This window comes from Rattus norvegicus, chromosome 10 (assembly GCF_036323735.1).
Source record: "Rattus norvegicus strain BN/NHsdMcwi chromosome 10, GRCr8, whole genome shotgun sequence".
NCBI lineage: Eukaryota > Metazoa > Chordata > Mammalia > Rodentia > Muridae > Rattus > Rattus norvegicus.
In genome coordinates, this window is record NC_086028.1 from 39,790,299 (window position 1) to 39,810,000 (window position 19,702).

The 19,702-nt window shown below is 48.7% G+C and overlaps 1 protein-coding gene across 3 annotated transcripts in view; it reads right to left on the minus strand.

Moving 5' to 3' along the window:
* The window catches only part of Slc36a2 (solute carrier family 36 member 2), a 28,115-nt gene extending 11,632 nt beyond the window's left edge, over window positions 1-16,483 (minus strand). The window contains exons 1-6 of one of the 3 annotated variants that reach the window (XM_063268412.1): window positions 16,210-16,483; window positions 12,888-12,978; window positions 11,963-12,051; window positions 10,639-10,734; window positions 6,192-6,276; window positions 203-421 (exon numbers count right to left, since the gene is read on the minus strand). In XM_063268412.1, coding sequence (XP_063124482.1) covers window positions 203-421; window positions 6,192-6,276; window positions 10,639-10,734; window positions 11,963-12,051; window positions 12,888-12,978; window positions 16,210-16,367 — 738 coding nt within the window. In that variant the 5' untranslated portion in view covers window positions 16,368-16,483. The remainder of the gene's footprint in view (window positions 1-202; window positions 422-6,191; window positions 6,277-10,638; window positions 10,735-11,962; window positions 12,052-12,887; window positions 12,979-16,209) is intronic. The other 2 variants (NM_139339.2, XM_063268413.1) reach the window with 2 other exon arrangements.
* Between the last annotated feature and the right edge of the window lie 3,219 nt (window positions 16,484-19,702).

Below are 19,702 nucleotides of genomic sequence, written 5' to 3' on the forward strand. Positions count from 1 at the left end.
TTGGTATTAAAAACTGTTGTTTGGAGGCACAGTAGGAAGGAGATAGCTCAAAGGAAGAGACAGTACAAAGAGGGAATGTTACAGCGAGATAGGTCTTAGGTTGAAGGGCGAGGAACATACCCATCTTAGGATTGGCCCCTGGTGTCTATCATTGATACAAGGGTCCTGTCTCCCAGGGAGTCAGTGGGTGGTGTGCACCAACCTGGATGATGTACTGGGCAATGATGACCAGGCTGACCAGCATGCTGACGTTGGCCAACAGGGAGAAGATGGTGAGGACGCGGAGGTTCCTGATGAATACCAGAAGCCCCAGGACGGGCAGGAAGGCGAGCATGTAGAGTCGAGAGTCTATGGTGGGCGTCAGAACTACCGTTTCGTTCTTGTGGCAGCTGATGGTTGTGCTGTTAACAGCTTCTACTACCTGAGGAAGGAATGGGAAAAGACAAGGAGGAAAAAGTCTAGGCACACGGCGGACTCAGTGCCTTCCCCCAAACCAGACTCTCTTAGAAGAATCGGGGGAGCTCAAGCAAGTATTGCTTCTTTTTGGTTTTGTTTTTGAAGACATTTAAATTATATACGCACACACAAAACAAATATGTTTTTGTGTGTGTGCATATGTGTTCACCGTGACACACATGAGGAAGTTGGAGGACAACTTACAGGAGTTGGTTCTCTCCTTCCACTATGTGGGCCCTGAGGGTCGAACTCAGGTCGTCAGGCTTGGCTGTTAATGCCATTTCTCCAGCCCAGGCAGTGTCTTATTCTAAATCCTCATCACCAGACTGCCTCAAAGGAGGCTACGGAAACAAACAATTTAATGACGTATAACTGCATTTATAGTGGGGTCTGCTGCCTTGGCTCCTTGGCATCCATTCTTCAGGATGGATTATTCGTAGTGAATTCATTTTTTTGCCACTAAATGCAGCCTTGGGGAAACTGGAGATTACTGAGCTGGACGCTGGCCTGTGAGTCAGGCTCTGTGATCAGAAAGACAGATGAAAATTCAAGCCAAGTGACACAAAGAGCAGCTAAAAATGGTGAGAGTGACCCTGACAGCGGGGACTCACTTTGGTGTACACACACACACACACACACACACACACACACACACACACACACCCTTCTCTGGTCTTTTTTGAGACCCACATTTTAGCTTTCTCTTCCATTTTATAAGTCAGCTTTGATCTTTCCAGTACACTTATTTTCTGCCTAAAAATTTCCCAGAGTCCCTTTCTTTCGCTCATAACCCCTAAATTCCATAAGTTATTACAATATAACTGGCCTAGAGAGTTGTTACCTCTTTTTAAAAACAAAAATGTTAGATTATTTACTTTATCATTTTTGCATATATGAGTATCTTTTGCCTACTTGTATGTTTGTGTACCGTGTGTATGTCTGGTGTCTGCGGTCAGAAGTCAGTCTCCGACTGGATTTAACAGACAGCTGTGAGCTATCATGAGAGCGGTGGGAATAGAACCTAGGTCCTCTGCAGGGGCAACAAGTGCTCTCAAGCAACTGAGCATCTCAGCCCCAGTTATTCTTTCTTGGCTGGATTAGAACTGGCATTTGAAATCTCAGGACCCTCTCCCTCTCCCTCTCCCTCTCCCTCTCCCTCTCCCTCTCCCTCTCCCTCTCCCTCTCCCTCTCCCTCTCCCTCTCCCTCTCCCTCTCCCTCTCCCTCTCCTTCTCCCTCTCCCTCTCCCTCTCCCTTTCCCTCTCCCTCTCCCTCTCCCTCAGCACACTTATAGAACACTAGACATCCTTGACCCCTACTTAGTGAAAGCTGTTAACTCCCCCAAACATGTTGTAAACAAGACTCCAATGGTGGTAAGTTTTTTTTTTTTTTTTTTTTTGGTGGTAAGTTTTAATTGTCAACTTGATACAATCTAGAATGACCTGGGAAGAGTTTCTATGAAGAATTGTCTAGATCAGGTTGGCCTGGGTCATGTCTGTGGGGGATTGTCTTGATTGTTACGTGATGTGGAAGACCCAGCCCACTGTGGGTAGCGCCATTCCCTAGAATTGGGTCCTAGACTCTATGTAACCATAGAGAAAGTGAGATAAGTAGTAATCATGCGGCATTCATTTTCTCTGCTCTTCACGGCAAATGTTATCCTTGATTTCCCCACAATGATGAACTGTAACCTGGAGTTGTAAGCTAAAATACACTCACTCTTTCTTTCTCTCTCCCTTTCTCCCTTTCTCCCTTTCTCCCTTTCTCCCTTTCTCCCTTTCTCCCTTTCTCCCTTTCTTTCTTTCTTTCTTTCTTTCTTTCTTTCTTTCTTTCTTTCTTTCTTTCTCTCTCTCTCTCTCTCTTTCTTTCTCTCTTTCTCTCTTTCTTTTTTTTTCCTTCTTTTTTTCGGAGCTGGGGACCAAACCCAGGGCCTTGCACTTGCTAGGCAAGCGCTCTACCACTGAGCTAAATCCCCAATCTCTCTCTCTCTCTCTCTCTCTCTCTCTCTCTCTCTCTCTCTCTCTCTCTCTTTCTTTACCTTAAAGTGTCTTTATTTCCCAGTGCAACTGAAACACTCTGATTAAACATTTCCTGTATACAGAGGTCCCTAACACTGACAAATTAGAGGATATAGAGGCCATCAGATAATGGGAGTGTAACAAACTCAGTTGGTAGAATGCTTGCTCAGTATGAATGAGACCCTAGGTTCGAATCCCTGGCCTGGTAGGAAACAAAACAAAGCAAAACCCATCTGAACAAAGCAAATCTGGAAGGGATTCTAGCATCCATGTTTGCATTCTCTAGAGAGGAAGCTCAGAAACCTGGTGACCATTGCCATGAAGACTTTTCTCCATCCCAATAAATTTAAGATCCTGCTTCAGAGTATTTGAAGATATTACCCAGACTTAACCGTGATCGTGACCGATGACAGCAAGGAACCCCTGGAAATAAAGATGACTGCATGAAGTATTACCCCATGCCCTTTGGGAAGGTATGTCCCCCTCAGACTGGGGACATCTAGCTCCAAGAACAAGAGTGCCCCAGATTCAGTTGTGTCCATGATCTTCTCTAGGGAGCAGAGTCCTGTGGTAAGAGGGTTCAGGGTTTCTCTTGTTCAGATGCAGAGGGAAACTGGATCGATCTCATCCCACATTAATGAAGTGTTAGTTTATTTTATCCTCCTCCTATTTGATGGGGAAATCGACAGAGGTTCTTATAGGTGGACCTGACATCTGATTGTGACGCGTGGGGCCACAGCAACCTTTTGTTCCCTGTGACTGTGCCCAAGCGAGGCTCTCCCTCCCTCCCCACCTCATCTTGCCAAACATAGAAAAGGGAAGGGTATTACTGATGGCTGATGTTCCCCAAACCAACATCTCCCAGGAGAGAGAAGGCAACTGTAAGACGAGGGAGGACTCCAGTCTATTCACAGAGGCCACTGGATCAAAGAGGGACTTTCCAATCTTTGTCTCAGCCTCTGATCCAGAAAGTTGTTGTCTCTGCCACGTTTCTCTGAGGCAGACTCCTTTGACCCCGTGGTTGTCACCCTGTCTGAACTATAGAATCCCACAGCTTCCAAGTTCACCCATGGTGGGACGCAGTCTGGCCACTGGGAGTTCAGGAAAGTCCCTCTGGTGACAACTGCTGTTCCAACCCCATGCTGCCTGCAGGGCTGCTGGTTTGCTGGTAGGAACCTGGCTGTCTCACAGGTGACTACTAAATATATCCTCTGAGCGGATGATGACTTTCTCTTCAGCAACAAGACCAAGATTGCGGTACTGGTGGATGTCCTGGAGAAACTGAACTGGACATGGTAAGAGACAATGGCCAAGCTCAGCCGACTGCAATCTGTAGGGCGGACGTTCAGTTTCCTTCCCTGTGTCTCAATGAGTGCTTACACTTCAGCACTCATTCTTTCTTAGGTTTCTTTTTGTCAAGGTATTTTATCACAGTGACAAAAATGAGACTGAAACAACCTCCCAGCACACACAGTATACATGTCCCTCCCCTATGAGTACAGGGATGAAGGAATGGTGCGCTGTAAGCGGACAATCAGCGAAACCCTAAAGTAAACCATACAGTTGTCCAGGCAGCAGAATCCATGGCAGAACAGTTAGAATCTAGAATTGTGGAGGAAGAAAGTGTAAAAACTGCCACCGACACTGGCCCTGGTGGCAAAGCGAGGATTCCTCGCCAAAATATTCATCCACGCATTTTCTGTACCATGTCTCAAATCGATCGTATGATGGATATTCATTTTACCTTGTAAGATAGCAGTCACAATATCCACTCTTGCTTTAAAACCTCATTTTAACCCAGCACATATCATGGATATATAAACACACGCTTTATCTTTGGGATTTTTCTCTTCTGATGTGTGTGTTGCCAGGTTGGAACGCTGGAACTCGGGCACGCAGAACTTGACTCTTGTTTTTATTTTTTTGAGGCAAGGCATCATGTAGCCCAGGTTGGCCCCACACTTACTATGTGGCAGAGGATGACCTTGAATTTATGATCCTCCTGCCTCGACTTTCCCAGTTTGTGTGGTGCTGGAAGTTGAACCCAGAGTTTTAGGAATGCCAGTCTACAGCTGAGCTACCTCTTAGCTCTTATACCTTTGCTTTTTCAGTTTGTTTGTTTCTAATGATTCCTCCCTACAGTAGGAAACATCCCCAGATGACTAGCCGGGCACCCACAGACCTGCATAAAGGGTCTCTGTGCTGGGGTCCGGGCTCTTTCTCACTGTGGCCACCACTGTCTTGTATGACTAGGAAAATTGCTCTCTTGGGCCAATCCCACATGTTTCTGCCTGGAAGGTTTTTTCTGTGGTCCATCTCCCCCATTTGGCTACCGCTCTCGGCAAGCTGCCTGAGCATGCCCAGTCCACATGTGTATGGTAACCTTCTATGCCAACAGGGGTTTCACAGTGATGCTTCTAGACCACAGTGTGCTTCCTTAACACCCATGCTGCCTCCCAAAATCTCATGGAACTTTGCCCGCTGTGCTTTAGATCCATCCCACTTAGTTCATAACCCCCTCGAGACAGTGCTTGTCTTGATAAACAAGCTAATTAAAGTGCAGATCAAGAGCAGCAGACCGTAACTAACGGTTTTCAGAGAGCAGCTTGCTTTCTGAAGCGCCTCAGACAGGTGCTCTGAGTCTTCCAGTCATTACATTCTTTGCCTCGGTACACTTACTCAGGAAATAAAGGCTAACAGCGGGAAATAGTAAGAAGCAAGGAATCTGGCTTGAGGGCACACTGTAACCCCAGCACTTGGGAGGTAGAGGCAGGAAGATTGGATGTTCAAGATCATCCTCTGCTACTTAGTGAGTTTGAGGCCAGTTTGGGCTACTTGAGACCCTGCCTGGAACAATAAAACCCAAAATGGTAAAAATAAAGAAGGAGGAGGGGGGTGGTGGTGGAGGAGGAAGAGGAGGAGGAGGAAGAGGAGGAGGAGGAAGAAGAGGAGGAGGGGGGAGGAAGAGGAGGAGGAGGAAGAGGGGGAGGGGGAGGAGGAGGAGGAAGAGGGGGAGGAGGAGGAAGAGGAGGAGGAGGAAGAGGGGGAGGAGGAAGAGGGGAGGAGGAGGAAGAGGAGGAAGAGGAGGAGGAGGAAGAGGGGGAGGAGGAAGAGGAGGAGGAGGAGGGGGGAGGAAGAGGAGGAGGAGGAGGAAGAGGGGAGGAGGAGGAAGAGGAGGAAGAGGAGGAGGAGGAGGAGGAGGAAGAAGAGGGGAGGAAGAGGAAGAGGAGGAGGAAGAGGGGAGGAAGAGGAGGGAGAAGAGGGAGGAGATGAAGAAAAAGAGTAAGAAGAAGAGAAGGAAGAGGTGTAGGAGGAAGAAGAGAGAGAATATGGAGAAGAAAAGGAAAAGGAGGAAGAGGAAGATGGAGAAGAAGAAGAAACAGTGAAAATATTCAACAGAATACAGATCATGCTATGATCACTCTTAGTGACAGACTGCTTCAAACTGAATCAATTACAATAGTCAGCCCTCCATTGCTATAATAAAACGCTTGAGATAATAAGATGGCACAAACATGTACACACACTCGTGCATGCACACACACATACACAAAGAATTCTGTAGGTACATGGAGGGTGGGGGAGGCCAAGCTACCTGAGAGCATGGCTTTCCCTTCCCATGATGAATTTCTGAGGACTCGGATGAAGTAATGTGGTAAGCAAACAACTGGTAGGGAAGCTTCCTTCTGTGTCCTCCCACCCTACCTTGTCTTGCCTACCTGTTTTAAATTGTCCGCCAGAAACACGATGTACACACAGCAGAAACCCAGCTGTGTGACGATGAGGAAGAAGCTCACAACATGCCTGGAGGAAGGAGGAGGGGAGAGAAGCTCGCTATAAAAGAAGTTGTTTTTCTGATCCATTTCTAGCCATTCTGTCCTCTGTCCTCAAAGGATGGTGGCACTAAACCAACACCCTCCATCCTCCTATTACAATCAAGAGGGCAGAGAGTGGGGAGGTAACCGTGGCTGTTTGGGAACAGCCATCAAACACTCATAGCTGGCTAAGTGATCAAGTTCCCAGGCATGGGAGACTGTGTCCCACCCAGCTCCATGGTATTCTTCAACCCTGCCTCTCACTGTGACTGACGGCAAGCACATAACTCAGCCCGGAACTCAGAAAACCTTTTTCCTAGCATGTGTCAGACAGTTCATAGGGTATTGAAGCTGCATAGATAACACAGGACCTCTGTTTGTAAGATGGGAAGAAATTAGAATCACAGGGGCTGAAGAAATGCTGCAATTTCATGCTTGCTCCAAAGCATGAGGATTCCCAGCATGCATGGTGGCATGCACTATACTCCCAGAGCTGGGAAAGTGGAGAAAGAAATATCCCTGGAGCTTGTAGCTAAATCAGTGAGTTTTAGGCTCAGTAAGAGTGTAATAATGAAACCTATTGTTTTGTATAAATATGCACTCAAAACACAGCCACAGCAGGGGTTGGCTGGTGAGAAAAGTCTTAATAATTTATCCTTAATCTGCCCTCACTCACTTAATCCTAAATGGGAGAGAATAAGGGAGGGAGGGAGGGATAGAGACAGGGAGGGAGGAAGGAGGAAGAGGAGGAGGAGAAGGAGGAAGAGGAGAAGGAGGAGGAGGAAGAAGGGGGAAGAGGAGAATATTAATGAATTGTAAAGACAGAAAGAAAGAAACATTCTTAGACAGACCACTGTGGGCTGGAGCGATGGCTCAGTAGTCAAAGTGCAGTCCAGATCCCCAGAATCCACATGAATGTCAGGTGTGTATGCTGTTCTTCCAGGACTTCCAGCCTTGGAAGGTGGGAGATAGGATCTCCACAGCAAGATGGCTAATGAAATTAGCCACCATCAGCAAGCTCTGGATTCGACTGAGAGACCCTGCCTCGATGAGTAAGGTGGAAGAGGGAGGGAGGATGATTCCAGACATCAGCCTCGGGCCTTCACATGCACGAGCACACACGTGTACACTGCACATAACTCCTACAGACACGAAAGGATGCGTACCACACATGCATATGAAAGTGAGGAAAACCGTGCACGAGAAAAAGCACCTTTGGAAAAGGAGAAAAGAGAGGGGGAGGAGAAGGAGGAAGAAAGGAGACAGAGGAAGAGAGAGAAGAGGAGGAAGAAAAGGAAAGATAGGTGAGGTGGTGGAGGGGAAGGAATGAGGAGGGGAAGGTGTAGAGGGAACAGGAGGGTTCTGATGTCTTCCTAGTGCAGTGTTCAGTGATGGAGCAAGACTTAGCCAGAGGGGGTGACAGTAGATAATCTCCGTAATGAGTGAGGGGGAAGTCGCCTGCGTGAAGCCGTGGTCACGACGGCAGGATGACAGCAAGTTCAAAGTGCTAGGGAGCTGGAACGCACACACCCTGACTATGGACCACTGAGTAGGGGGTAGATAATCTTATGTGATGGACCTGGCTTTGACTTGGACCATGGGCCTGCGGAGAAGGGGACAGAACACATCCATTTGTTATCTGAAGCTGGATGCTGTATAGGACACAGCCGTGTCTCAGCAGCTGGGATGCTGAGTTGTGCCAACGTAAAAAGCCTTGAGGAGGCAGATCAAGTCTGAAGAGGAAAGGGCAGAGGTCCCAACAGGCAGACCGGGAGAAAACTCCAATTGCCCAAACTCCAAAAGACAGCCCATATATCTAGATGTGCTCAAGATGGACTATAGAATTTCTGGTAGTTAAATAAAAGCCAGGATTTCCCAGGGACTTATGAAACGGGTTCCCATGTGCCAAAGGGGTAATCCTTAGCTTTGGCAGGAGGGACATATGGCCCTCCACTGAGGCAGACCAATGGTTGCATACCAAAGTGCATGCCAACTTCTGGGCTCTCTCAGTCTCACAAGTACCTGATAAGTTTTCAAAATCTAGGCTATCATCCTACGCTTTCTCCCTTCCTCCATACCGAAACTCCCCGGCCCCACCCAGCTACTCATCCTGTTTATGACCCAGTGCTCTTTCTATCCCCTACCTCTGGCTATTCTCACTATGCACGTCCTAGTCTCTGTCTCTGGCTATTCTTCCTTCTCTCACAGACAGCCTGCTGCTGACCACACAGTCTACTTCTGTCTCTCCCCCCCCCCATCAAATCTACAATAAAAACCTCCCTCCTCCCAAACGCATCTCGGAGCAGGGATGTTGGCAGTTTCTTTACTGCATCCCTCTCACATACCTCTGGTGTGGAAACCCTCACAAACCCTAACCCTGCAGAACACCACCTGATAAACCCAGAGACCAGCAGTGGATCTGATAGAAAATAGGGAAGGAAGCTGGGGATAGGCCAACAGCAAAGAGGAAAAGAAAGGATTGTCCCTACAGCTGCTTAGATGTTCTCAGGGTAGGTAAGGCTCAACAAGAGTTCTCTCTCTCTCTCTCTCTCTCTCTCTCTCTCTCTCTCCCCTCCCTCCTTCTGTCCCTCCTTTCTTTTTGGCTTCTGTGTGTTCACTGGCACATGCATGTTCACTGTTATACATATGTATATACGCATGTTTACTGTGTGTATATGTATTCACTGTGTGTGTATATGTGTGTTCACTCTGTATGTATATGTGTTTACTCTGTGTGTGTGTGTGTGTGTGTGTGTGTTCACCCTGCATGTGTGCATGTGCGCACAAGTGCAGAGGCCAGAGGTTGACGTCAGGTGTCCTCCATCGCTCTCACTTTATTTTATCGAAATAAGGTCTGTTGGTGAACCTGGAACTCGGTGATTCTGCTGATCTAGTTAGATCCTGCAGGGATCCTGTCTCTGCTTCCCAGGTATTGGGATTCCAGGAGGGTCATCATACCTGCCTGGCTTTTGCACCAGTTATAGGGATCTGAACTCTGGTTCCCATGCTTTTGTGGCAAACACTTTATCCACGGAGCCATCTCCCCGGCCCTAACGCTCTCCTTCTCTTTCAGCTAATCCCTTACCAAGGCATTTTCTTCATTCCCCCTGATTACAGTTTAGTCTTGGTCTCCATCACCATCCGAATGGACACTGTCTACACGGAAGCCTCCCTGTCCGTCCAAGTCTGCCCTGTGCTCCCTCATAATGTCTTCCCCTCACAGAAGCTAAATGAACCTTTCTAGAACGCAAACGTGCTCATTTCCCTGATTAAAGGCTCTCTTTCTCTTGTCTTAGCTGGTCTTCAGAAAGGGGCTGGAGAGAGGATTCAGTGGTTAAAAGCATGCACTGATTTTGCAGAGGACCAGAGTTCTGTTCCCAGCCCCTACATCACAGCCACCTGTTAACTCTAACCCCACAGGATCCAGGGCTTCTGGTATTCGGAGGCATTTGTACTCTCACACACACAACTCACCCCCCCACACATAACTAAAAGGAATAAAAGTAAATATTTTTTAAAAAGAAAATAACAAAATCTTATTTCAGGTCTAAAATATACAATATGGGCCAGCGAGATGGTTCAGCAAATAACGGTGCTTGCTGCCAAACCTAAGGACCTAAGTTCTATCCTCAGGATCCACGTGGTTGGAGGCGAGAACAGACTCCCGTTGGTGTTCTGCGCCCCTCCCCCAAACAAAGAAGCACATATTAAACAACTAAAAAATAAAATACGCAATGTGGTTGAGCACCCAGTTCCTTCCTCAGTCTCCCCACCCTGACTCTGCCTTCACACTACTCGGTCTTTGTGTAGCATGAACCTATCACATATCTCCAACATGGCTTGCACCAATCCCTCAGCTCTGCCCCGTTCCTGAAGGATCCTTCAGGCCCCGCCTTCGCCACCCCTAAGTAACTCCTCATCCTTCAAGGTTACCTTTGGCAGAATTCACCTCAGCCACCCTGGCCTGACGCATCCCCCTACCCTTGGCCCTGACATTCTTCTATCCAGTTGGTAGTAGCCAGAACCTCTTTCATGTGTATCCCAGTGGGTATTGCGTAATCGAGCTCTAGGCTGCCCTTCCCAATGGACCATGGGTAATACAACAGCAAAGCCTTGCGGTCTTTTTTCCTGTGGTGTTTTCAGAGTAAGCGTGGTTTCCTAAGAGTGTATGGTAAATGAACATTTGTCACCAGAGATACGTGAGATCTGGATAGATGATGTTGGCAGGGACATGACTCCCGGTGGACAGTCTGACCTCTGAGCCACCTTGTCAGGGAAGACCTTCCAGGGTGGTATTTTTTTTCTTCACCCTGTACCCTAAGCCACAGTGAACAAAGCAAGAGCAAAGTACCTCCCCCAGTGGGCGTGGCTTTGCAGCCAGGTGTTGGGACTGGAAGCCAGTCCATGCATCACTGTGTCTCCATAATCCATGAAAGGCTTGTTGAGTCTGTTGGACAAAACACATATTGTATTTTAAGAAATGAACCTAAGATTATGTTTTTAAAGAGCCAAGGGGCCAAGCTGGGGAGATGCTGTGCAAACAAGTAGACCTGAGTTCAAATCTCAGAACCCGAATAAAAAGCCAGGCATAGTAGCACTGGTGGGAAATTCACGCACTATTATATCAAGATGGAAGGCAGAAACAAGAGACCTCTGCATCCCTAGCATCTTGTTGTATCCTTGGCATACACGGTGAACAAGAGACTTCAAACAAGGTAACCGGCCAGGATGGACAGCGGAGGCTGCCCCCTGACCTCCACAGTGTGTTGTGGCACGTGTCTACACACATGCACACACTTCCTGCCATGCTCCACACCCCTCCAGGGATTGACTTAAGTGAGGTAATGAAGGAATGAAGACAGGAAAAGGACAGACACACATACAGGAAAACTGAGATCCAGTGGGACCGTGCTCACTCTGAAGCAGGCGACCACTGCAGCAGCCCTGCTGACTTGAGGAGGCAGGCAGTGTACACAGTTGAACAAGGAGGCACATCTACCTAACAGGGCTCGGAGATCTCTGCAGGGAGAAGCCTCAGGCTGCAGCCACCCCAGAGGAAGCTGTGGCTGATAGTTGCTGCACACACATTCATGCTCGGAGCAGAGGAAAGGCTCTGAATCTCACCTGGGAAAGGCTTTGGGGGCATTGGGATTCTTGACATGGCTGTACTCATGTCAAAAATACACATCCACTCAGGGCTTCCTCCACTCCTAACACATCCACTTAGGGAACCCCACCACTCATGGCCAAGAGATCCAGGCCGAGGCTATACAGATAGAGGATGGAAAAAGCATGGAGCCAGCACGGCCAGGTTTTAATTGAGGTTGTAATTCCACAAGTGCTTTGTAGCTACCCACACAGAATGAGTAATAGCACAAGCCTGGCATGGGTGTAGTGGTGCCCAGACCCATGGCTCTCATTGAACTGGCGATAACTCTTAAAGGCAGGGACGGGCAAGAGCTATGCACACCCATTATACAGGTAGGCTGACCAGACAAGCTCAAAGGCCTGATTGAGGTCATTTAAGCAGCTGTGTGTCCAGGCCTCCCCTGAGGTCTCCCCATTGCTGAAGCTCTCTTTCTTAGCAATCATGAGGACCATGTAGAAAGGAGCTCTTCTAATGGGTAGGGTGTTTGGGGACTGTCCTTGAGACCCACACATGGGACATTCCTCACCTGTGACAGAAGCGCTGGGCACATCGGACTAGGATGTGCATACAGTGGCAGGCGATGAGGCCCATCACTAGCAAGCTGAGTGGGCCCATCTGCAGGCAGGACAGACAGGAGTAAATGGGAGAGAAGACAACTTAGGGGTACAGACACTGCTGAGGTCTCAAAGCGCACTCTCTCTCTCCCTCTCTCCCTCTCTCCCTCTCTCCCTCTCTCTCTCTCTCCATCTCTCTGTCTCTCTCTGTCTCTCTGTCTCTCTCTGTCTCTGTCTCTCTCTGTCTCTGTCTGTCTCTGTCTCTGTCTCTCTGTCTCTCTCTGTCTCTCTCTGTCTCTCTCTGTCTCTCTCTGTCTCTCTCTGTCTCTCTCTCTCTCTCTCTCTCTCTCTCTCTCTCTCTCTCTCCTCTCTGTTTGGGGGCAGGGGCCAGATCTCTAGCATGTCAGGTTACTGGACTTGGTGGCCAGTACCTTTATCTTGTGAGCATTTGCTAGCCCTGAAAGAACTTTCTAGAAAACCGCGTTGAAAGAGACTTGGCTATTCTTTCCAAAAGTTACTTCAAGCACACATAGCAATCATGGTGAAGTTTGTGATGTGGGGAGGAAACTCGGAGTCCTGACCACATGTCCCATCGGTGGTCTCTGAGGTGTCCCCAAGGACACCCAGGCTCCGTAAAGGTAGACTGAGTAACTGAACCTACTCCAACCCTTACATTCTACAAAAGGAGGGAGCTGGGGCCTGGGAGTGGATAAAAAGTGTTGACTCCTAGTGCCGGCGGCCAAGCCAAGGCAGAACTCAGACCCAGGCTTGATGTTGGATTCTAAGTCTGGGTGAGTTACCCTCTGCCCACCTCCCAGAAGTACTGTCTGCTACAGGGTATTTTAAACAATTATGTCTCCTTCCCCACCCCACGGCTCTTCATAATGCCCCTCTTACCAAGATGCCTGCATTCTTCACAGCCAGGGGGAGTCCCAGGATCCCTGTGCCCATGTTGCCTTTGACCAGATGAACCAATGTCTGGAACCCTCTAGAGGAAAGGAAGACGGTATGAGGACATGGAAGTGGAGATGGGAGAGAACCTGGCAGTCACTCCTTCACAGCATGCCAACACCTCAATTGAACTGGGCAGGTAAATTCACGGCCATCTTGATTTTCCTGTATCCTTGCTTTGGCATACGTGGGTCTCCGGAAGGTGACCACCCTTCCCAAGATATCCAGAATTGTTCCAGCACTAGCAACTCGTGCCCTGTCTATGCCATGAAGCACTAACTGTATGAGGCCCTGTGCTGAGTCGTTTACATATGACATCTCATTTCATGGTCTTGGCAGGACAATAACATAGGCAGTGATGTGGGTTTGGGTGTACAGCAGGAAATGGAGGCACAAAATACTTAGATAATTTGTCCACAAGTGCACTGGGGAGTCGGGCTGGAGGCCAAGCTGCCTCATAGCTCTGTTCTTCTGCAGAACCCTGGGAGGCAGACCGAGGACAAGGGAGGAAAGGGGCAGCCCAAGTCACCAGAGAGGAAACTGAGGCCCAGAGACCAGTTTGCCTTCCTGAGTTGTGGCAGAGACAGGACTGCACTCCAAGAATAGGGGAAAAGGCAGACTGGAGACAAGTCCCTGAGACTTGCCAGCAATAGGTCAGGTGACGTCGGTCATCTGGGGATTGGTCTCCAGAGAGATTTTCCTTTCTTTTTTTCTTAGCCCAGGGCATTCGGTCTGGGGAATGGCATGACCCCTAACCCAATAAAACCCAAATTACTGTTTACTTACAGTGTTCAGGGTCACACGCAGGGCCTTGCACATGGCCACTGAGCAGTGCCCTCAACACATGAGATTTCCTCTCTCTCTTCCTCCTCCATCGTCCCCCACTTCTCTCTTATTGTTCTCAGGGTCTCCTGTAGCACAGGCTAGCCTTAAACTCACCATGTAGCCAAGGATTACCTTGATTTTCTGATTGTCCCACCTCCACACCTCCAGTGTTGGGACTACAAGTGTCACCATGCCCGATTAATTCATTACTTGGGATTAAACCCAGGGCATTGTGCCCTCCAGACAGGCACTACCAACTAAGCTATGTTCCCAGCCTCAATTTACTATTTACTTAAGACAGATGTGAAGTTGATCCAGAGGACAAGGTCACTAGGGGAGAACAGTTCCAAGTTGGGACTTTCTCTCTCAAGGAATTTCAAATCTCCCAGCTTTCTTCTAGATGTTTCTGTATCCCAACCTTGTGAAACACAGCACTAAGCTTTTATCTAAACCTGCAGGAGCCTTAGAAATTCCCCCAAAACCCCTTGCAGTCAAGAGATCATCTGAAAACAGGAATCTGGCAGGCGCCTGGATTTTGGAATCAGACGAACCCAGGATTACAACCCAAGGCTTCTAGTTCTCCGGTGCTGTCATTTTGTGGGGGCACACGTTTGGCTCCGAAGAGCCTCTGCAAACGTTAGGAATAATGATGTTTTGAAAAAGCTCACTCAATTCCCAGTCTCTCCGTTAATTCCCAAGTCTTCTAGCACTGGAGGGCCTAGGCGCCCATGGATTGGTGGGAGGGGAAGAACAATTGGAGGGGGGAGGGGTGGTAGAGAGTGCTGCATGCCTGTTCCTCTCCCTGTGGGTGTCAACATTGCTGACAGAGAACTACACCCCCAGCCCCCAGTGATGGGCTTGTTTTGCAACTGGGAAGGGGTCAACGGGTCACTTGGGAAATTTCTAACTAAAGGACTTAGGAAATCAGAATTAGCTTGCAGTCGTTCAGCCAGCTTGCAGTGTGTCAAGCCATGCACACATTTGGACCAGGAGCCAGGAGGCCTGGGTCCTCTGGTGACCCGGAGCCACCATTCACAGGTGTTTTTTAAGCAGCTAAGAGTACACAAGTACTATGCTGAGGGGGGGTGGGGTTATGCTCATATAGAAGGTGCAGCCATCTTGGGAGGAGCAAGCCATCATTTCTAGACTCTGTCACTTTCTCCAGCTGATAGTGGGAACTGAACCCAGAAGGCCAAACTCCACTCGCTGAACGCTTTCCTAGCCTGGATGTTTCCAAGCCCCACAAGCTCCTCTCTGGCTCTCGCTTATTCTATTCTTTAGATTTTTAAGTAGTTGAAATTGCCACCTCAACCATCCAGGACACAGGACACAAGAGTCAGCTGGTTCTCTCAAAGTTGAAGAAGACCCTGTTCTGCTGTGGGTGATCCAGGGGCCTCGGCAGCTCACTCTAGTGACCCAGAGCACTTAGAAGGCCCAGGCCAGATCCAGGGACAAAGGAGCCACAATGTCAGCAGCCATTGAGCCCATTCCTGCAGTGTCTTGTAGGCAGTGTGGAGAAAGGGTGTACCCATTCCTCCAGCATCTTCTCCCTCTCTGCCATTCCCCCCCCCACCTCTGTCTCTCTCTGTCTCTCCGCCTCTCTCTCCCCCGCCCCCGTGTGTGTGTGTGTGTGTGTGTGTGTGTGTGTGTGTGTCCTTTAATGTACTGGGTCATATTTGTGCCTCCCTGGTTTACATATGAGGAAACGTGCTTCAGAGGAGAGAAGGACAAGGCTTCCACCTGAACCCAGACCTTTTGGTTCTCTGTTTATACCCCCTACTGCCCTGATGATGTCAAATTTGCTCCTTAAAGTACAAGCCTGAGCTGGCTAGACTGCTATACTGGTGAAGTCAAATGAGGAGGAAGAAGAGGAAGAGGAGGGAGAGGGAGAAGAGGAGGAGGGTGTTGGAGCACTGCGGCTTATCATGTTCTGAAAACCTTTGTGAATGTCCCCTTTTCCAGAATCCATCTTCCAGGAAATGGAAGACACTAGAGTCCTCCACTCGTTGTTCTTTGGGTAGTACCATTGCAGTCCCAGGGGCAGCAGGACTCAGGCTTGCTACAGGGAGGGGCTTGCTTGTTGGCTGCTGAGTCCACTGTGGTTTACATTCGGATCCCAGCTTCCCTCCAAGTTCTGCCTTCCTCCTAGACACTGAGAGCCCCAAATTGACTCTAACAAAAGTGCTATATTTCTAGCCCCTTTCCTGTCAATAAACCTTAGCGTGCGGCTTAAAGCATGTGGGTCTCAGTTTCCCTCTCAGGACTTTTCAGATTCTAATCGTGCCCCTAGCTAGAATGTCCTATTTGACACAGACACTGGCTGCACTTTTTCCTTCTTGGTGTTCCTGGCTGCACAGTGAGTTGTGGGTCAGACACGCCCTCCTCAAGCTCCAGACTGGAGGCTGATGGAAGCAGACGTGGGGTGGAAGGGAGCTGCACTCACGTAATGCCCTTGGTCTTCTCTGACGACTCTGAAGAGCTCCCATTCACTGGATTGGGATCCTGGCTCTGCACCTTCTTGGCACTCTCAGGAAACGACACAAGGTCCAGCTTGACAGTGGCAGCAACCTGCGGACTCCCGGCACTCTTGGTCACAGACATGATGGCTTCAGAAAGGGCAAGCTCAGAGTAGGGAGAGGGCAATGAAGGAGGTGTGTGTGCGTGTAGGTGTAAGTTGGGCTCAGTAGAGCTGGCCAGAGAGTTTGCTCTGGCTGGGCTGGAATGAGACCACGCCCACCCGCATGGATGCCCCGCCTCCTCTTGCTTAAGGAAACCCAGGAGGAGGAGGTGAGGAAGGAGGGGTTTGGGGAGTGAGCCATAAACGTTTGGTGACTGGATCTCCTGTAGCCTAAAGTGGCCTGTAATTCATTAGATAGCTAAGGATCACCTGGAACTTTTGAACCTCCTGCCTCTACCCCCTGAGTGCTGGGATTACAGACTTGTACACCATATCTGTTTTTATGCAGTGCTGGGGACAGGACCCAGGCCTTCAGGCATACTAGGCAAGCAGTCCACATCTGAGCCATAATTCTAGCCTATCCTGATTATTTTAATGACGAGATCCTAACTATTTATTACACGCCCCGTTAAGGAGTACCCATTTCCACCTCTGAAAAATAAAAATGCCTTCCTGGCTTCATCTCAGGGCAGGCTTCCCAGGTCCCACCAGCCTGCAGTCTGCTCTAAGAAGATGGGAGGGGCAGCCAGCACCTCACCTAGAGCAGGGCTCTTTCTAAGGTCCCACACGAAATTCCAAACTTGTGGTGCGTCTTTGTGTTGAACGTATGCATGCACGTTGTGTACACGTGGAGGTAAGGGTTGGATTCGAGGCGTCTTCCTCAATCACAGTGCAGACCCTTTAATACATACAGTTCCTCACGCTGCGGTGACCCTCGGCCTTGGAATTATTTCATTGCTACTTCATAAACTGTAATCTTGCCAGTTATGAACCAGAGTGTAAATATCTGATATGCAGGATAGCTGATATGTGGCATCCCCCACCCCCTCCGAAAGGGGTCACAACCCACAGGATGAGAATTACCGAAGAGGCTTCCGTGCTTTCTAAAGGCTCCACAAAGGGAGCAGGAAAGAAGTAAATTCTGCACCATTCCCGACAGCATTTTCCTGGACAGGCCCCGGCTCAGGGGCCACGGGGTGTGGTTTGCTTAAGGTTACATGTGGCGTTCAGATTAGAGCTCTGTGGCTCAGGATGGCCTCCGGAGCTTCTTGGGCTTCTACTCTCTGTCATTATCTCTGCTCAGCGCAGACGGACCAGCTAAACTCTCCTCTTTTACAAATTATAGCGTTTTTCCTAAGTTGTACCAGTCTCCCCGCCACCGCCTCTTCCTCAGAAAGCAACGTTTACTGAGGCTGTACTTTGTGCCAACAGTGTAACTTAAAACACCTCCATGGTCACAGAGACACGGAAGACAGACTCTGAAGTCCCTTCCCAGGGCTCTTTCTAGGACCCAATGTGCAATTCTAAACCTGTGGCGTGTCTGCATGTTGCATGCATGTGTGTACACGCAGAGGTGAGAGATAGATTTGCCACGTCTTCACAATCATTCTCTGCCCTTTTTTTTTTTTTTGACATTATGTAGTCCATGGATAACCTGGAACTCACTGTGTAGAACAGGCTGGCTTTGAGCTCACAGAGATCAGTCTTCCTCTGCCTCCCAAGGACTGGGACTAAGGGCATGGGTAACCATGCCCAGTTCCACCTTGTGTTATTTTTGAGACAGGGTCTCTCACTGAATCTAGGGCTCCACAAACCTGGCAGGTGAGCTCCAGAGTCCCACCTGTTTCTGCACCCCCAGCCCCACGCCAACAGTGGGATTATAGCTGCGCACAGCCCATGAAGCTGTGCTTGGCTCTTCTGTGGTTCTGAAGGTCAAGCTCCATCCTTATATGTGCACAACAAATGCTTTCCTGGCAGAGCCATCTCCCCAGCTCCTGTTACTGTCTTCTCTCCTAAAGAGTCTCACCCCAGGCTGGGAGATGGCTCCTTAGTAAAGACACTTCCTGTCAAGAACGGTAGTCTGAGTTTGACCCCTGAGGCCCACTTGGTGGAACTCTTTTTTTTTTTTTGTTGCAGTAAGACAAGTTTTATTAGTTATTAGATATAATTTTGCATTTGACATATATTTAAGCCCATTAATTCATTTAGTAACAAATAGTTTAAATGCATGCATATTTGACTGCATATGCATGTGCTTTAGATGCTACATATTAATTTAAGTCTAATCAGTACCTTAACAGTAAAGAGCTTTCAAGCTATGAACATGTTTGTACTTGTTTTTGTTCTTTTTATGTCATAAATGTCATAAATGGTGGAACTCTTACAAGTTGTCCTCTGATCTCAACATGTCCCATCCCACTCACAAACAGATAAACAAATGTAAGTTTTAAGACTACAAAGAGGAGGTTCACCCCTTCCTGCTCCTTCCTGCACCCCCAGTGGTATGTGCTAGGTTCCGCAAAGACTGGCTACTTCTTTGCGGGAGCACTGTTTAGATTTTTGGAAACTGAGACTCCAAAAGACAAAGGACAGTTTGACAGAGGCCCCATCCCTTGGCCAAGTCCCTGCTGCACCCTAGCCAAGTCCTTGCATGCCTGCTGCCTGTAGCTTTGATCACAACACTGAATCTTGGTTAGACACTGGCCCCACCCTTCATGTCCTTGCCCTGAGTCAACTTTGGCCCTGGCTGTGGTTTGCAAAATGTCCTTTATTCCCTTGTCTGGCACCATCACATGGTGCTATTCCTGGTCTGTGGAGTAGCAGACTGCTTTCTGGAACCTGCAATTGAGATTCCACAGTTTGATTCTAATTTTAGATTTCATCTTGCAGATACAGCTTTGCTCTATGAGATTTGTACACGCAGATTGTCAGGGGATGGGACTGAAATCAGTTTTGTTTTCCTCTCCAAATTGATTAAGAATCTGGGGTTAATCTCCAGACTCTTTGGATAAGAGCAGCTAGAATACTGGTGTTTGACCGGGGGCCCTTCATGTATATCACAGCCAAAAGGAACGTTGTTGGGTGAGACAAAGGTGTACAATCCTGATGGGTGGTACTACTGGTCAGACAAGAGGGTGAGGACTCAGGAGGAGCCAGGCATCTGGAGAGCTGGATTCCAGCGTGACGCCACCACAAAGCCATTGGAAACCTGGAAAGGACAGCGCTACATTCTGAGCATCACCACCTCACACGTGAAGTAGACACCAGAGTGCATATGATTTCTAAAGGCATGAGGACCAGAGCGGCATGGGCGGGGTTCTCTGTAAAGCTGGGAGCTGTGTAGAGGGTGAGAGACGTGAATGTAACTCACTTACACTTTAGAAAGTTGTGTGTGTGTGTGTGCGTGTGTGCGCGCGCGCAGGAGTGCACTACAGCTTAAGTGTGAGGGTTAGAGGACAACCTATAGGAATTGGTTCTC